The sequence below is a fragment of the Mustela lutreola genome, chromosome 1 (assembly GCF_030435805.1).
Source record: "Mustela lutreola isolate mMusLut2 chromosome 1, mMusLut2.pri, whole genome shotgun sequence".
Lineage (NCBI taxonomy): Eukaryota > Metazoa > Chordata > Mammalia > Carnivora > Mustelidae > Mustela > Mustela lutreola.
The window spans coordinates 47,186,841-47,204,517 of record NC_081290.1 but is presented as its reverse complement, the minus strand read 5'-3'; the positions used below and the strand labels follow the sequence as shown (position 1 = coordinate 47,204,517).

The 17,677-nt window shown below is 38.5% G+C and overlaps 2 protein-coding genes across 5 annotated transcripts in view; one reads left to right on the top strand and one right to left on the bottom strand.

Moving 5' to 3' along the window:
* The window catches only part of TBC1D19 (TBC1 domain family member 19), a 166,924-nt gene that overhangs the window by 100,679 nt on the left and 48,568 nt on the right, over positions 1 to 17,677 (top strand). For all 4 annotated transcript variants that reach the window (XM_059164109.1, XM_059164134.1, XM_059164125.1 and 1 more), the window contains 2 exons: positions 2,247 to 2,321; positions 5,553 to 5,615. In XM_059164109.1, coding sequence (XP_059020092.1) covers positions 2,247 to 2,321; positions 5,553 to 5,615 — 138 coding nt within the window. The remainder of the gene's footprint in view (positions 1 to 2,246; positions 2,322 to 5,552; positions 5,616 to 17,677) is intronic.
* On the bottom strand, positions 13,475 to 13,762 carry LOC131825141 (small ubiquitin-related modifier 2-like). Its single transcript, XM_059164147.1, has one exon. It carries the CDS (start codon positions 13,760 to 13,762, stop codon positions 13,475 to 13,477), a length of 288 nt encoding a protein of 95 aa, XP_059020130.1.

The window sequence follows — 17,677 nt, the reverse complement described above, 5'->3', positions numbered from 1 at the left end:
GGAACAGACTTTTAAAAGTCCTGATTTTGTGCGCGGTTGCTCCGCCGCTTGCCGGGAGCCGGCCCCTCCCCCCCGGGGTCTATCTTCCCGTGCTTTGGATTCACGTCTCTGCCGGTCCTACCTTTCAAAACGTGGTTGTTTTTCTGTTTCCAGAATTGCTGCTGTTCTTCTCTTCGATCTGCCGATGGATTTTCAGGTGTTTGCAATCTTTAGATAAGCTATCTAGCTGATCTCCGGCTAGCTGAAGTAGTCTCAGCCTGCTACTTCTCCGCCATCTTGACTCCTCTCTAACCTTTTTTTTTAAATGACAATCAAAACCCTTACATATAAGTATATATTTATACAAGCATAGAAAAAGCTATGGAAAAATACAAACTACTAATAATATTACAAATACAATGCAAATAACATTAGTTTCTTTGGGAAGGCAGAATGGGAAACGGAAGGATTGTTACCTTTTTCTTTATCCAGCTGTAGATTGTCTTAGTTCCTTAACAGTCACATATCAGTTTATGATTTTAAATTTGTTTTTTTTAAATTTGATTTTTTTTTTAAGAGGCATAACTCTAGACTTACTAGCTTTTCCACTCTAGAAAACATTAAAGTATAATACTAGGCTCTTTGTCAGTTGTTGAGGATTGGTGTTTGAATTAGGTACTGTTCCTGTCTTTAAGAATGTTCTTCATTCTAGTGAGAGAAATGGATTCAATAGATACAGTGGAAGTTAAATAAAATAACAAAATAATTTTGCCTTAGTTAAGAAATCAAAGCATCATAAATAAGAGCAAAGTAAGGCATTTTTATTAAAATTAAAATGACTAAAAATAGCCAGTAAATCTCCAGATTATCTTTAGGCAAAGAGCATTTTAGCCCAAATCAGAGAACTGTGTATTAAGCATCTTTCAAGATTAAGAAATCATATTTCATGAAACATAGGGTCAGACACCATCCTGCTAAAGCAGCTGCTCACAACAGATCTTTGTCGCTAATGACCCTGTCCCTTATCTCTTACTTGTCTGAAGAAATGTTTTCAGAAAGAATCATACAGATTAGTGTGTAGTGGAGCTAAGCAGTGTTTGGATATCAGCAGAAGCCAGAGCGAAAAGTGCCTGAGAGATGAATGGAGGGATTGGAAAAACACAAGGGCCAGCTAAAGCAATGAGATATTTCCATCTGTCTTTAAGACAGCTATTATCCATTTGATTCTTACCTTCATTCTATTTTTTGAATGCCCTGACCAACATTAACCTGATGTTTAACTGGATTATAGTCTCAAATCCTTCTTCCCTCTCCCTCCCTCCTTTGCTATTTTTCTTTTCCCCCTTTTTTCTCTCCTTTCCATCTTCCCTCTCTGTCTTCTATATCTTATTATCTATTAAATTAAACATTAGCTTAGGGGCACCTGGGTGGCTCAGTGGGTTAAAGCCTCTGCCTTCGGCTCAGGTCATGATCCCAGAGTCCTGGGATGGAGCCCCGTATCGGGCTCTCTGCTTCGCATGGAGCCTGCGTCCTCCTCTCTCTCTGCCTCCCTCTCTGCCTGCTTGTGATCTCTGCCTGTCAAATAAATAAATAAAATCTGTAAAAAAAAAAAAATTAGCCTAATCTTTTCACTACATAGTGTTAATCAGATTTTATGATGTTATGGGACCATATTCTAATATTTTAAAAAAACTGACTTTCATATGCTATGTGATTGCTTTTACTTGCTGGGATTTTATTTTATAATAATTTAGATATTAGGAAAGCAGTATGGAGTGTCCTTCTGGGTTTCTGTATAGATTCCAGGCCAGGTTTCTTGGAATCAACTCTTACTACTTTTGTGGCCTTTGATAGCAAGTTGCTTTCTTCTCTGGGTCTGTTTCTCAAATACAATCGGGAAGAATAATCACTGAACTATTTTATTGGTATGGGATTAAATGAGTTAACATGTATGGTGGGTAAAACAGTTTCTGACATCTAATAATTAATAAATATTACTGTATTTGCTATTAAATAATAGTTAATCAGTTTAGCAAACATTGATTAAATACCCACCAGGTCCCCAATTCTTATCCTAAGTAATAGGATTAGGTATATTTATTGAGTATCTACTATTGGCCAGGCATGGAGAATATAGAAGTGAATAAAATGAAGTCCTCTTGGTGTTTATGATACTATTAATGAATATTATTTATTAAAATTTGAGGCTGACTTTATAAATGTGACTGACCTTTAATTTTGTGTGTTTGTCTTACTTTTAAATCTAGGATATCTTGTATTATGAGCAGCTTAAGACCAATGTAATACAACATGACCTTTTGGTGGACAGTCTAATCTATAAAGTAAGTAAAGGTGTACACAGTTTATTCACTTCAGTAATATCATTAAACAATCATTGTGAGTCTTTAACATATAGGACCTATACTTTGTATGATAATACATGTTAATCTTAAAAATAATTTTAAGTGATCATTGTACCTATAAGATAAGGTTCATTTTCAAAATATTTAGTCTCCAGTCAGTATTATCCTCCTTCCCTTTGAAACTGTCCTCATGATTCTTTCCTGATACTCCCATTTTTTTTGATTAAAAGGATGATAAACATTCCTTTTTCCAATAAATTCAAGTTTTCCACACAAACCAAATAAAAATTCAACTGGAAAAATAAGACTATTTTTCAGAGTCAAAATTAGACTAATATTTTTATCTTATTTATCTAATGATTCTTTATCTAATTATGCTTATTCTCTTGCGTTGAATTCATTTTTATTTTTAATTTTTTTATAGTTTTGGACATCTGGTCAAGCACATGTCAAGTTTTATGATAGGGATACATTGAGTTTTTGTTCCAGGTATCTGATACTGAGTTGAATGTTGAGATATAGATAGTATAAGCATGGAATAGGATATGCCTGATTCTACATTAATAAAAGACTTGGATTTTTAATTTAGGACTTGAAAGATAGGGAAGAAGGGCATATTATTTCAGGCCTCAAAAATGGGAGAGAGAAAACACATTGAAGACCTGAAGATTTTTATGGGTAGAACTTGACCAAGGCTAATAACAATTGGCATTTAGTGACTATCTACCATGTGCCATACAGTGTTCCAAACTCTTCATATAGATTGTCCTTGATCCTGAAAGCTATCTTAAGAGTATCAGATACCAGCATTTAGGTATCATTTATAGATTAATGCATTTTTCCCCCTGAGAAAAAGCCATATGTTCAGTAAAATCATATATTAAAGATAATAGAGCTCCTGGGAAAAATAGTATTGGGGTAACTTTTGCAATTTTATAACGAGAATACTAACAAAAACAATTATTGATAGTTTGGAAGATGAATTGGACAGCTCCAGCAGGCTACTCCTGCAGGAGTTACTAAAAATGTACAAATATAATGAAGTAGAAATGCTAACAGAATGCAGATGGAAGTGGTGTGCTGGGTCCCTGGGGCTGCTGTTAAGGTGGGCACAAGAGGAAGTACAGCAACTAGGAGATGTGTAGGCCAGGCGTGTGCCTGTCTGAAGAGAGAGCCCCTCATATGGTCATTTATTTTTAATTTTCTTGAAATGCAATTATAAAGGTTCATTCCTGTGCAGCCGCTGAGCAAAAGGCATTTTTCCTTTCTTGCCAAAGGTTCTGGTTCTACTCTTGCAATTTTGACAACTCTGTTAAAAGAAAAGTTGCATATGAACCAACACAATTTCCATGTTATAACATATATTGTTCCCTTACCCCCCAGCCACATACTGACATGTGTTATAGCAAAATAGGAAGTACTCTTCTTTTACCATTTTATGTATGGAGGGAGCTGAAGTAAAGAAAGATTAATTAGCTAAATTCACATAATAAGTAGCAAAGTCAAGATTTGAATGTAGATAATCTGACTTCACAATCATACTTTTTAAATCACTATTCACTACAGGAAGCAAAGTCTTGACTCTCTCAGAAGTTTTACATAGGTTTGGATCACAGATACTATTGTTAACTGAGATCAGTTAGTCACGCTCAGGGGATTTTTTTAGCACTAGCCAAAGAGATTTTCAGGACTCTGAGACCTTTCAACCGCTTTTTCTATTCAAACGAAAGAAGACTCAAAAAGAAGTTCAGAAAGTCAGGAGGGGCTAGCATGAGAATTCTCTTTGCTGCCAAGATGAATTTCAGTTTGAATCAGTAAAGGAAGAGGTAAACAGTTTGTATTTGAAAAATTAATTGTAAGTTAGTAGAATCAATCCTGACTGTCCATATAGCATGAATATTTTTAGGAAGATATCTGTCTCTGGTTGTTCCTGACTTGAGTGTGTTGAGCTTTGCTGATCTTTTTGGAGCAATTCCAAATGTTATTAAAGTCAGCTTTTGAAGGAATGGGCATTTAAAAAAAATTATTTGAAGTTTCATTAAAGCTCCCTGTGGCAAAGACTAATTTTTAATTTAACTGAAAATAAAACAAAATTATGTTATTGGTTGAAGGAATGGATGGAACAAGGCAATACTAAATTTAGAACATCACCAAACCCTCCCTAAGCTAAATTATTAAATTGTTCTCTGAATTTTTTTTTCCCACAAAGTTGCCTCATGTCCACACTTTCTACAGTTTTGCACCACCTACTATGACCTGACAGTTTATACCAGAGTTTCTCGACCTTTTCTTCATTATTAGCTCCCTAAAGAGAAAAACTAATTTTTCTCTAATATAAAAAAATAATACCAAAGAGTAAGATTTAGAGGTCTATAAACCATTGTAATAATGAAATTTTTTGGCCTCAGAGAGCTAATTCTCACCCCCTTGGAGGTAGTGTCATCCCTATTGAGAATGCATGATCTCTATCTCTACCTGTATTATCTTCTGATTTAGAAGACTGACCCCTTTCTTTTCTTTTAATTTGTGTCTTTAAATTTTTCTAGACTTAGCACATATTCACTCCCTCCAGGATCATCCATGATTCATTTCATCCTCCCTTGATTGCTGCTTTGCTCAATACCCTGGTTGAAATTTGTAGATTGAGCAATATTATCTTGGATTTCTTTAATTTTTCTTTCTAACTGTTCCCATATTTCTACTACATATGTTTTCTTGTTGGTGTGATTATAGACTTTTTGAAGGTAGCAGTTGTTTGTTGGGTAATATGCAATGACTTGCAAATGAATAATCGCTGTCATGTGAAAGATGTTTGGTATTTCAAGGTAATGGCAAGAATGTGAACTTGAACAGTAGATGATGATTTTGAAATAGTAACTTAGAGCTAACTTGTTATGCTTTCTTCTGGTTGTTGTGATATATCTGCTTTTCCAACTTTAAGACACTAAAAAATCCGACTAAAGAAGATAAAGATTAAAATAAATAATAAGGAATTGCTGATGGAACCTAAAAAGTTGTGAACAATTGAGGTCCAATAATGTGTCACGTGTATTAGTCAAGTAAATTTATAGCAGTGATGAAATCTGACACATTTATAATCATATATAAGTAAAATCATTACAGTATTATTTCTAGATAATGCATTTATGTCATAGTACTATAGACATACTCCTTTAGGTTCTTTTCTATGCTCTCTACCTTTAATTATAGGATGTGAAGTTGACAGCAAGCAACGATGATTATTATTTTGTATTTGAAGATTATTTGTATCAGGTAAGACAAAAAATCAAAATATATAATGTCCTTGTTTTAAGTGCTCTAACTCAGCATACTTGAGGAGGTATCTCTGTTTTTAACTGAATCCTCCTGAAATTTAAGCCACATTGGTTTTTTATCAAATATTCTAAGTTTAGAATAAGGTTAACGTTTATTCTTATGTGGAATTGTGTGGGAGATTAAGAGTTCTCAAATGAGTGTTTGGACTGTTTCTTTTGGTCATATTTGCTATGACCAAGAGAGGTATAGGCACAGAGCCTTATATTGGGTATTAAATTCATACTTAAGGGAACCCAAGATATTTAGAAAAAGCATTTTACATGACACTTTTCTATTAAAAGTATTGAATAAATAATTAAATGTTTTGAAATCTATTTGAGGTGTCTTGATTATTCTTTGATCATTTCATGTACTGATGTTGTAGATGTTTTGGTCCTTACCTAAGTCTTTTTCATATCTACTAAAATTAAAACATTTTATCTTAAGTAGAAAATGTATAATTTCTAAAGAATTGCCTAGATGGTATTCTTTTTTAAAAGATCACACATAGATATTAATAATTTTATTTTGAGTGTCAATATAAATGTCATGGTATAAATATCTAGTTTTCACAAAGTAATTTCAGCTTGATTAAATATAAATCAGTTCCAGCTGTTTGGATTAGCAGATTTCTGTTAGTAATAGTGGTAGTAGTATGCATCTATATAAGAAAAAGAGTTAGAAAAGAATCTCTCAAGGTTTAATTAATCATTCATTCAAAGAACTGAAATCCAAAGACTTCATTGATAAAATTAAAGTTTAAAATAATCTAGAAACAAATTTAAGAGGATTTTAATGATTTCACATATGTGATTATATTTTTTAGTTTAAAAAATAATGTTTTAAAATTCTATTTTTAATATAAAGTCAGTTATTAATTAAAATTTAGAAAATACAAAAATCTGAAAGTTTATTTACTTATGGCACCAGTATTATACCCCAGTGTCTAATTGTTAGTAATCAGTTAAATTCTGAATTTCATTTATAGATTGTTATTTTATTGATTACCTCTACACTTAAGAAAATTGAATGTATGCTATCACTTTTAGAAGAGTTGCATGGAACCATCCCCAGCAGAAGAACCATAACTGGTGAAAATTATTTTAAAAACAGAAACATTTTAAGTATCTGAAAATGGTCCTAAGGCTATATATCAAATCAGAGAAAAAAAAAAGAAAGAAAGAAAGAAAAGAGAAGAAAATTGCTCAAGAGAAGCTACTAAGTCCCAGGAAGAACAGTCTGTGGCACTTGAGCCAAATCACTCTCTCCTTCCCCTCACCCCCAGATCAGCAAGACAGAAGCTTCAATTCATCTGAGTGTGACCGAGAAGATGGGGCTCCCTTTTCCTCTAACTTCCAGTCAAGGGCTACAGTAGCTCTACAGAAGGTGTACGTAGCTAGTATTTCTCATATCCTTTAGCTCTTTGTTGCAGATGCTAAATTTCAGAATATTGCTGCCAAGAAGTCATAAGTTCCCTTGTTCCACCTAGTCTCCACTCATGGAGCAGGCATCTGCCCCAAATGCTCTACCTGCTCTCAATAGGCTGAGAATACTGGAGCCCCACTTCCCTCACCCCAATTTGCTTATAGGGTGGTAGTTCCTCACTGGGAGAGGCAAGCTGAGAACACTAGAAGTTACTGTAGCCAACCAGTGCCCTTCTCAGAAATCAGAAATGGGCCACTGTCCCTACCCCTAGTTCCAGAGCAGTCACTCAAGAGATTTTGTCCAGGGACATAAGAAAAGAGACTAATGAGGGGCGCCTGGGTGGCTCAGTGGGTTAAGCCGCTGCCTTCGGCTCGGGTCATGATCTCAGGGTCCTGGGATCGAGTCCCGCATCGGGCTCTCTGCTCAGCAGGGAGCCTGCTTCCTCCTCTCTCTCTCTGCCTGCCTCTCTGCCTGCTTGTGATTTCTCTCTGTCAAATAAATAAATAAAATATTTAAAAAAAAAAAAGATAGTTTAAAAAAAGAAAAAAAGAAAAAAAAAGAAAAGAGACTAATGAAGCTGTCCACAAAGAACTGACCTTAAATGGAATGTGGGAAAGTTCGAGCTTAATGGGCTTCTTAAAACAATGGAGATTTTACCAATAAGCAATTAAGAGGAGGCAATTAGCTTCATAAGGGTAATGAGCTAAAACTACAAGCCACCTACTTTACCAGAGAGACCAGAGAAAAAGACAGCTGGAAAGAGCCTTGCCGGGGTAGGAACAAATTTCAAAGACTGGCTTCAAAAATGACTTCAGTAAAGGATTCAAAATTTAATTGTGTCACACTGTGGTACGATTTATGCCCAAGAACATTGTTTTAAACAGTAGAGCATCACCTAGCAGTTAGTGGAGCTTAACATCTGGTTGTGATACAGGCAGGGGCAGAAAGCTTAGCAGAGAGGTCAGAGAGAGGGAGACAATTAGAAGAGCCCTTTTAAAACTTGTTATTGAGGAATGACTGCATAGGCAAGGCTGTGCCCTCTGACATACATCAGAGGCTTCACACTGTGTGAGAAATGAACTTCAATAAAATATTCCAAACAAGTCAGTAAACAAATAAGCAAACTCACGGTTGATGGAATCTCACTTATTTATTTTTGCTTTTGTTCCTTGTGATTTTGGCATTATATCCAGGAAACCATTGCCAAGACCAATGTCAAGGAGATTTTCTCTATGTTTTCTTCTAGAAGATTTATGGTTCAGGTCTTAAATTTAAGTCTTTAATTCATTTTAAATTTATTTTTGTGAGTGATGTAAAACAGGGGTCTAATTCCATTCTTCTGTATGTCATTATTTGGTTTTCCCAGCACCATTTATTGAAGTACTATCCTTTCTGCATTGAGTAGTCTCAGCTCCCTTGTCAAATATGACCTGACTATATATGCAGGAGTTTATTTCTGTGTTCTTTGATTCTGTTCTATTGGTCTCTGTGTCTGTTTTTATGCCAGTGCCATATGTTTTGATTACTGTAGCTTCAAAGTGTAGTTTGAAGTCAGGAAGTGTAATGCCTCTGGCTTTGTTATTCTTTCTCAAGACTGCCTTAGCTATTCGGGGTCCTTCGTCTTTATACAAAGTTTTAGGATCAGGTTTTCTCTTTCTGTGAAAAATGCCACTGGAATTTTGATAGGGATTCCATTGTATCTGTAGATGGCTTTTGGGTTATCAGTATTTCAACAATGTTATTTTTACTGATCCATGAACAGGGATTTTTCATTTCCATTTGTGTCTTCTTCAGTTTGTTTCATCAAAGTCTTAAATTTATCAGTGTAAAAAATCTTTCCCTCCTTAGGTAAATTTATTCCTTAGTATCTTATTCTTTTGTATGTTATTGTGAATGGGATTATTTTGTGTGTGTGTGTGTGTGTGTGTGTGTGTGTGTGTGTGTGTGTTTTAACTGCTTTGTTATTAGTGTATAGAAATGCAGCCGTTGAGCACCTGGGTGGCTCAGTTGGTTAAGTGTCTACCTTCAGCTCAGGGCATGATCTCAGGGTCCTGGGACTGAGCCCTGTGTTGGGCTCCCTACTCAGCCAGGAGTCTCCTTTCTCCCTCTTCTCCCTCTCCCATTCTCTTATGCTCTCTCTCTTTCTCAAATAAACGTATTTTAAAAAAAGAAGTGCAGCTGTTTCCTGGTGTTGGTTTTATATCCTGCAACTTTACTGAATTGGTTGATTAGTTAGTTCTAGCAGCTTGTTGGTGGCATCTTTAGGATTTTTATGTTTATTAGTTCACATTGATGCAGGTGGGCTGGGTCTGAGGACTCAGACCCTTTTAGCTGGTCCTTGGCTTCACACAGGATGGAAATCAAACATGAGCCAGAAGGAGGTGAAAGCAGAGTTTATTGAAGGTTGAGAGAACAGATACAGATGGAGAATCTGGGTGACTCAGAAATGAAAAGAGGGAGTCTTTGCTTGGGATCTGAGGTTTTTATTGATGATTGTGGTGTGGTGCATGTGTCTTCTCAGGCATCCAGAAACTGATCAGAATGAAGACAGGGTTCAGGTGTCCATCATAAGTCACTTATTCCCTGGAGCCAGGGGTCTTGGCATCGGGGTGTTGGTGGCAGTGGTCTTTAATGTACACATAATGGCCTCACCCGGTCATTCCTTAGATAATATCTGTCGTGCTGGAAGACTCCAGAGAAATCATTAACTCTGCCCCTTACAAGGAGGACATACATTAAGGTATGTATAGGGCAGGGTGCAGGTTCTAGCAAGAATAGAAGACAAAAAAAGAAGCAAAGGGGAAAAAGAAACTAACTTTTTTTTTTCTTTCCCCTCCTCATGGGACCCCTTTGATTTCCCTGTCTCGTTCCCTGGTATGCGATTTTCATACTCCAATTCTTCTTCTTCTTTTTTTTTTTTTTTTAAGATTTCATTTGTTTATTTGACAAAGATCACAAGTAGGCAGAGAGGCAGGCAGAGAGAGAAAGAGAGAGGAGGAAGCAGGCTCCCTGCCAAGCAGAGAGCCTGATATGGGGCTCGATCCCAGGACCCTGGGATCATGACCCAAGCCAAAGGCAGAGGCCTTAAACCACTGAGCCACCCAGGTGCCCCTCATACTCCTATTCTTAAGGGGTGTTGAAGGGCGAAGGTCTCATCTTCTGTAGCTTCTTCAGGCTGAAAGGGATTGTAGACCCTGCCTATTGGAACGCATAAAAATACCATTTAAATGAAGGGTCCCTACTTGTAGATTGTCAGAGCTGTTCGTGAGGCCGCGAACGCCTCCTAAAGAATATCCATTCTGATAATTTTTCTGACATATTTATGCAGAACATGCAACAACAATAGCTCCCACAGCAAAGAAAAAACCCTAGCAGAATTATTGCTACTACTACTAAAAGAAGTTTTTTCCACCAAGACCATATATTTCCACTAAACCAGGAATAAATCCAATCATTGAGGGAACTAGAGGAGTCAGACATTTCTTTAATTTGGATGTTCATGTCTGATAAAAGTTTAGATACATTAGCTGAGTTATCTGGGATATATACACAACATTCAGTCTTAATGATAGCACAGGTTCCTCCTTGAGCTGCTGTTATTATGTCTAAGGCCATCCTATTTTGTAATACAGCCTTTCTCATTAATGTAACTTCAGAATTTAATAGCCCGATTGCCAGCATAGTATCATTAAGAGCATGTGTGGTATAGTTTGTGAGGGCCTCTACGTGCCACATTATATCTTCTATTCCTACATGGGGCAGGAAAATACCTAATAGGTGATCATACCAGTGGAAGACTGACCGTGTCCAGCGATGGAGTAAATGGGGATAATTTGCAGGCATAGGTAATTTTTTACGCATTTTCCCTTGTATCCAGGGAAAGCCCAGGGTACAGCGCCCTAACCATCCAGGGGGTAGCCACGGCCACAAATTTGTGCCACATAGCCATTGAGTTCCATTAGGTGCTAACCATCTGATGCCTGGTCGTCTCATCCAGTCAGTAGCAAACCAATCAGTTGCTTGTAAAACAATGGTATGGGTACAGACTTCTGGGGGGAGCCATCCTAATTTACGGGTGCTATTAGGCCAGGCATCATAGGAATGATTTCTTTGCTCCCAACATAAAAGAGCTTTCTGGTTTAATTGGCCTATGGTCGGAGTAAGCCACATAAATTCATCCCATACTTGAAAATAACCATCCTCAGTGTATCTCATATTATTAGACTGACTTGTTGCCCACAATGTGTTCTTATTTTCAATCTTAGAGCTGGCATATTCAGTCATGATTTTGACAGTCTGGGGGTAGGAAAAAGGTCTTTTATGGCCTGGAGAATTCCAGGTAGTGTTTACCATAGGCCAACAAGAAACATTTCTGTTAGTGATAGAGATGTCCCTGTATATGCTTGAATCTGGATGGAGAACCATATCCTTTACATATTGGTGTAAGTATTGCCAGTCTGTGCCTTGTAAAGGAGAAACCCACCATGGGAGGCCTGAGGTGCTGGATAAAGGGAGGAGGCCACAAATCCAGCAGGAACTTTTCTGTAAACTGTCAGCATAGTGTTGAGCCCAATGCAAAAATAAATTGGGGCCAGTAGTTTTACCTAGAGATAGGTAAGTAAAGAGTAAATTCAGAAAAGTGAAAGATTTTAAAAGTGCCATCGAGCCTTACTTATTGGTCCGTCAGAGCAGCAATTTTAGTCTTTTCCTCAGGTTCTCAGGCGTGGATGGATGCTAGGAGCTTCAGGTAAACACTGCAGCAGGTATTTTCTTGAAAAGACAGTTTAATTCGTTGACAGGCTCACAGGCATGTGTGTCCCTTTCTTCCCATGGAGGCAGTATCAGAGTTGGCTCCTGCAGAGACTCAGGGGAGACAGGTTTGATTCTGGACAAGTGAACTCAGCTAAAGATACCTTTAAGCTGTACTGCTCTGGGGGTGCTGAGTCAAAGTGGATAGGGCCATTCCCACCTTGGTTTGAGCTGACCTTCTGGTGACCCCTTTCTCCATATTTTTAATGATATCTTGCTCCCTGATGGCATTGGCACAGACTGTTTGTCTTCAGCGGGGTTTGGAAGTACTTTATTCCCATACTTTTGGAGAGACTAGTGCTTTACCCAGACTAGTAATATATTTTAAAATGTGATTGGGTTCCTCAGCAAACCATAAAGTTGCAATGAGAAAAGGTCTTCCGTATGTTATTGCAAAGGGGTTCAATCTAAGACTCCCCTTTGGAGCCACTTTTAGTGTTAAAAAAGTAATCAGCAACACCTACACCATGTTCCAGGAGTTTGGCAGAGTTTTGCCGAAGTTCATTTAAAGATGTCGTTCATTTTGCCCACTTCTCCTGAAGATTGAGGCCTCCAAGACAGATGATCACTGAGTCACTGATAATTGTTGTGTTATTTTAACAGCTAAAGAGGGTCCATTGTCACTTTGCAAACTCCAGAGAAATTCAAACCTCAGTATGACTTCCTTTAATAAGATCTTAGAAACCTCTAAAGTCCTGTCTGTCCTAATAGAGAAGGTCCCTATCTACCCTGTCAGCGTACCCACATAAACCAGCAGATAGTTAGATCCCAGAGAAGGCGGCATTTGAGTGAAGTCAGTTAGCCAGTCTTCCCCATGGTAAGTTCTTCTAAGCTGAACTGACTTAATTAAGAGGGAAGGCATAGGATAGGACCTTGGGTCATTTCTGACACAAATCTCACATGCTCTGGTAACTTCTGAGTGGAGTCATGGATTTACTTCGTTCTTTTCTCTTCTTTCCTTCTCTTTTCTTTTCTTTTTCATTTCACACAAGAAATTTATTTAAACAACAAGATGCTTGACTTGACAGGAAAACAATCTCGGATTCATTTCTTTTAGAGTAATCTATCCCCACTTAAAGATAGATCACCTTAACATGTAACAGCTACATACAAAAAAGTTATAAAATTGTCCTTGGTTTTACAATGCTAAATGAAAAACATCAAAATTCTCCAATCAAACAAGCAAAGATGTCTTTGTTGTTCTTTTTTTGTTAAACTGTGAAAACAAAACAACTTGCTGGAATATAAAGTTAAGAGCTGACTGAGCCATGAATTTCGGAAGGAGGGGGTATTCTCACAGAACCAGTATTTTCCCGTCTCCATTTGATGCCGATCAAAACATACCATTGGCCATTTAGCTAAAAAAAAAAAAAAAAAAAAAGTGGGGGAGGGGGGTAATGTGCTTGTGCACATATCTGATTACTTTATGTCCACCAAGGGAATGAGGCAGAAGAAAATATAAGAATAGAGAAAACTGTACTGCAGTAGTCAGGGTGTGATGGGACCAAATTGCAGTTTTCTAACTGAGAATGTCTTCTTGGTCAGGAGGAATGGAGTCCTGGAATAAAGTAGCGAGTTCCCTTTTAGCATATGCCTCCTGTCTGTTGCTGGAACACATCGATTATATCTTCATCCTGCATCTCCAGCAGCGCTGGCGTGTCTGTTTCCTTGATCGGGTGCCCATCAAATCGGAACCTGACCTGCGTCATGGACAGACCCTGTCGTTCACAGTAGGCTTTCATCAGTTTACTAAGTAGCGTATGCCTCTTAATCTTAAAGTACACCATAGACCCATCCTGCCCCGCCACCTTCAAATGAATATGATTGCTGTTCTCAGTCGTGACTTCTTCCTTGGGCTTTTCCTCGGCCATGACGAGCACTGGAGTCTCCTCAGCTGCTGCTTCACCAGAGAGGGGCCAGGTCCACACCGAGCGAGCACACAAGCAGCACCAGGAGTGGCAGAAGAAGGCTTAATTCTTCTCCATTGGAGTGCCTTGGGAAGTACATATTTGTTATTTAATATATACCATCCCAGTCGATTTCAGATCCCTTTTGTGAGGCCCATTGAGCCTCAGAGGGAGTATACTTTGGGTTTCTTTCTTGCAAAGGACCTTCTGGAAGCTAAAACCTGTGTAGCAAGCTCTTTCTTCCTTGCTGCCCCTTTTGCTATTCTATCCACAAAATCATTTCCTGTACTCATTATGGTTTGGTCTGTTTGGTGTCCTGTACAATGTATAACTGCCCCCTACCAAGGAAGCTGTATAGCCTCTGATAATGTTAAAATTTTCTCTTTGTGTTTCATAGGGAGCTTTTTGAATTTGATAGTATCCCTTTTTTCCAGATAGCTGCATGGGCATGAAATAAAGAAGCCATATTTAGAATCAGGATATATATTTAACTTTAACCCTTTATCTAGCTGTAGTGTTCAGATTAAAGCAATCAGTTTGGGCTTTTGTGCTGAAGTATGGGGAGGGAAAGATTTTGCCTCAATTATATTCTGTAGGCTGACAATAGCATATCCAATTTTTCTGGTTCCTTCATGCATGAAGCTACTTCCATCTGTAAACCATTCGGCCTCTGGATTGGGCAGAGAGTTGTCCTTTAAATCAGGCTTTCCTGAATACATGTGTTGTTCGGTGTCTGCACAGGAGTGGGTTAGAAGCTCCTGCTTGCCTTCATCAGGTAATAAGGTAGCTGGGTTTAAGCCTCCACACATCTGGAGGGTTAGTTACATCAGGGGTGTCAAGGAGGAGGGCCTGATACCTCACTAACTTCTCTCCTTTTAAGGATTTGTGCCCTTTGGCTTCTAAAACCCCTTGGACTTGATGTGGAATCCTGATATCCAGATGTTTTCCTGGAGTAAATATGCTAGCTTCTCCAACTAGGTGGGCAGTCACAGCCACTGCTCATAAACATTCTGGCCATCCTTCTGCTACCAGAACTAATTGTTTAGAGAAAGAAACTACTAGTCTAGGAATGGGTCTGAATGTTTGAGCTGAGACACACAAAGCTATTCTTTTTCTTTCTCACACATATGAGGTGAAGGGTTTTTCCTGTTTGGGAGCCCAAGATAGGAACAGTGCTCAGTTTTTCTTTCATACCTTTGAAGGCTTGGTGGCAGTCATCATTTCATTCCACGGGTTCTAAATCACTACCTTCCAATGCTTTATAAAGGAGTTTGGCTGGAATCCAAATGCAATGAAAGCCTACCACATTTAAGAAGGTTCTCAATTGCCTTTTTGCTTGAGGTATTAAAATATTCAGTATGGCTGATTTTTCTGTTCTGGGCCAGTGTCTGTGCCCCTGGAGTGAGGACATAGCCCAGATATTGAACCTTCTCCTTAGAAGTCTGGGTTTTTTGGAGAGGTACTCTATCCCCATTGTCCTGAGAAGTTAAGGGTAAGGGTTGTGTTTTCATCAGAATTCTCTTTTGTTGGGCTGGCAGTCAATATATCACCCACATATTGGAGTGGAGTTCCATTAATCAGTTGTAAATCCCCCTGCTCCCCCCGCCATTCCCTTTTTAATGCATTCCCAAACAAATCTGGGCTGTCTGTGAATTTCTGATGCAGCACTGTCCAGATCAGCTGAGAGGTCTCACAAGTATCAGGATCAGTCCATTCAAAAGCAAAAAGCAATGGGGAGTCAGGGTGTTCTGATATGCAGAAGAAAGCATCCTTTAAGTCTAGTACCATAAACTAATTTGTATCTGGAGGAACTTGTGTCAGTATAGTATAAGGGTTAAGGACTATAGGATGAATAGGAATCATTGCCTCCATAATTGCGCTCAAATCTGGGTAAAACAGTACTTCCCATTTGGCTTCTTAACCGGTAGAATGGGGATATTGCAGGTGACTAACAAGAAGTTAATAACCCATATTTCAAAAATTTCTTAATTAGAGGCTGAATACCTTTTTAGGTATTCTAAGAATATTCTACATGTTGTCTTAGGGAGATAACAATGGGTAAAACATCATTGGCTCACCTGGGAACTTCTGTTTCCCATACATTGGGCATTATTCTGATTGCAATATGGGATGGTATACTGTCTGGCACATAAATGTTATTTACCACTTGCATGTTCAGGCCATTATCATTATAAACTTTGTTTTGTCTACATTGGGGTCTGTCAGTCCTATTTGGATGATAGCTTGTGGCTTAACAAGTGAGTTGCTCCCAGTAAGGGAGTAGGGCATTCAGGTGTCAGGAGAAAGCTATGTGAAAACAAGAGACAGCCCATGCTACAAGCTAGTGGACAAGTAGATTGTTCCACCTGTGGCCATCCATCTATTCCAGTAACTATACAGGAGTGCTGGGGTAGAAGCCCATTAGGCTGAGTCAGGACAAAGTAAATGGCTCCTGTGTCCAATAAAAACTCAATATCCTTACTTTCCCCATCAGAGATGGCTCGAGGCTCTTGGTATATTATGTTGAGATGTTCAGGAAGAGTCATAGGGAGAGCTCAGGACCCTTCAGTCTTCCATAACTTTGGCCAGCAAAAGTTTTGGGACTGAACCCACCTTCCTTCTAAGATGGGGATGATCATTTTTCCAGTGACTGTCCATCTTACTGAAGGCATATTGATTGAGACCCAGCCTTTTGTGAGCGGGGGCTCTGGTGTGCCTTTGCCCAAGTCCAGCTTCACAGGTTTCCATATACAGTGATCACCAGTGCTGTGGCCAAAAGTTGGGCATGGTATTTATGTTGGACAAACTTGTTCTCCTTCTCTGCCCTGTCTCTATTATTAAAGACAGCAAAAGCCATATCCAATAATTGGTTCATAGGAGTTTGAGGCCCACCATTTGCCTTCGGTCATTTCCCCCTGATATCTGCTGTAGATTGCAGGATAAAATGCACAGTGAACAGTGACTGCTCTTCGGGAGAATTGGCATCTGTATTGGTATACTTCTGGAAAGCCTCCACCAGAGAGCCTCTAAAGAAAGCTGGATTTTCATCCTTTCCTTGAGTTTCTTTCCTTACTTTATTGAATTCACTGGCTTAACTATGCATGGTCTCATTCCCTCCTCTAAAGTGCAGCAATGAGATGATAAAGTCTGTCGGTTTCCCCCAAGTTAGATCAAACATCAAAATCAGTTACAGGATGTCAAGTGCCTCCACTGATTTAGGAACTCAGGCCATGCAAACTACATTGTCCTTTGGGGTCCTGATACAGGGCCTTAAAGGTAACCCAGAAGATACTTCATTCAGTTTCCTTTCCCTCTTACAGTATAAATCAAGCTGTAAAATGGTACTGTAATTGAAAATCCCCAAGTGATTCTGGGACCAAGCCCCATTACAGTAGAATATTAACTTCTTTTTCAACTTCTCAGCATAAATTGTGCCTAATCATGTAAGAAACAAATGGGAATCTGTGGGAATGCTCATTCTTGCTCCCATTTAGGACTGTAAGCAAGGAATCAGATTAGGGCACAGCGAGGATAAAATTCTAGGATAATATTGTTCAGAATGCCAGAGATCTAAGGCAGAGGAAAAAGTCATTGGCTACAGTGGCCCTAGCCAAATGAATCAGAAGCCATGGAGTTTCCTAGAAACCGAAAGGAAGGATAATCTCTTAAGGATAGAGAAGTCTGCTAATGCTGAATACTATGGTCAGACAATGTAATTACTCAATGATGGGGTGAACAGTGGGTGAAAAAGGCAAAAATTCAGAGGGATAGATACAGGTGTAGAGGAGTGATAGGGTCTGGCATATTGAGCAAAAGGGTGCAAAAGATTCTAGTTTGCCACATTTCTCCTCCCTTATCCAACAAGATGCCATGTGTCTC

What these genes read in the sequence shown, in the direction of transcription:
- LOC131825141 (XM_059164147.1), bottom strand. Translation starts at nt 13,762, where the DNA reads ATGGCCGAGGAAAAGCCCAAGGAAGAAGTCACGACTGAGAACAGCAAT.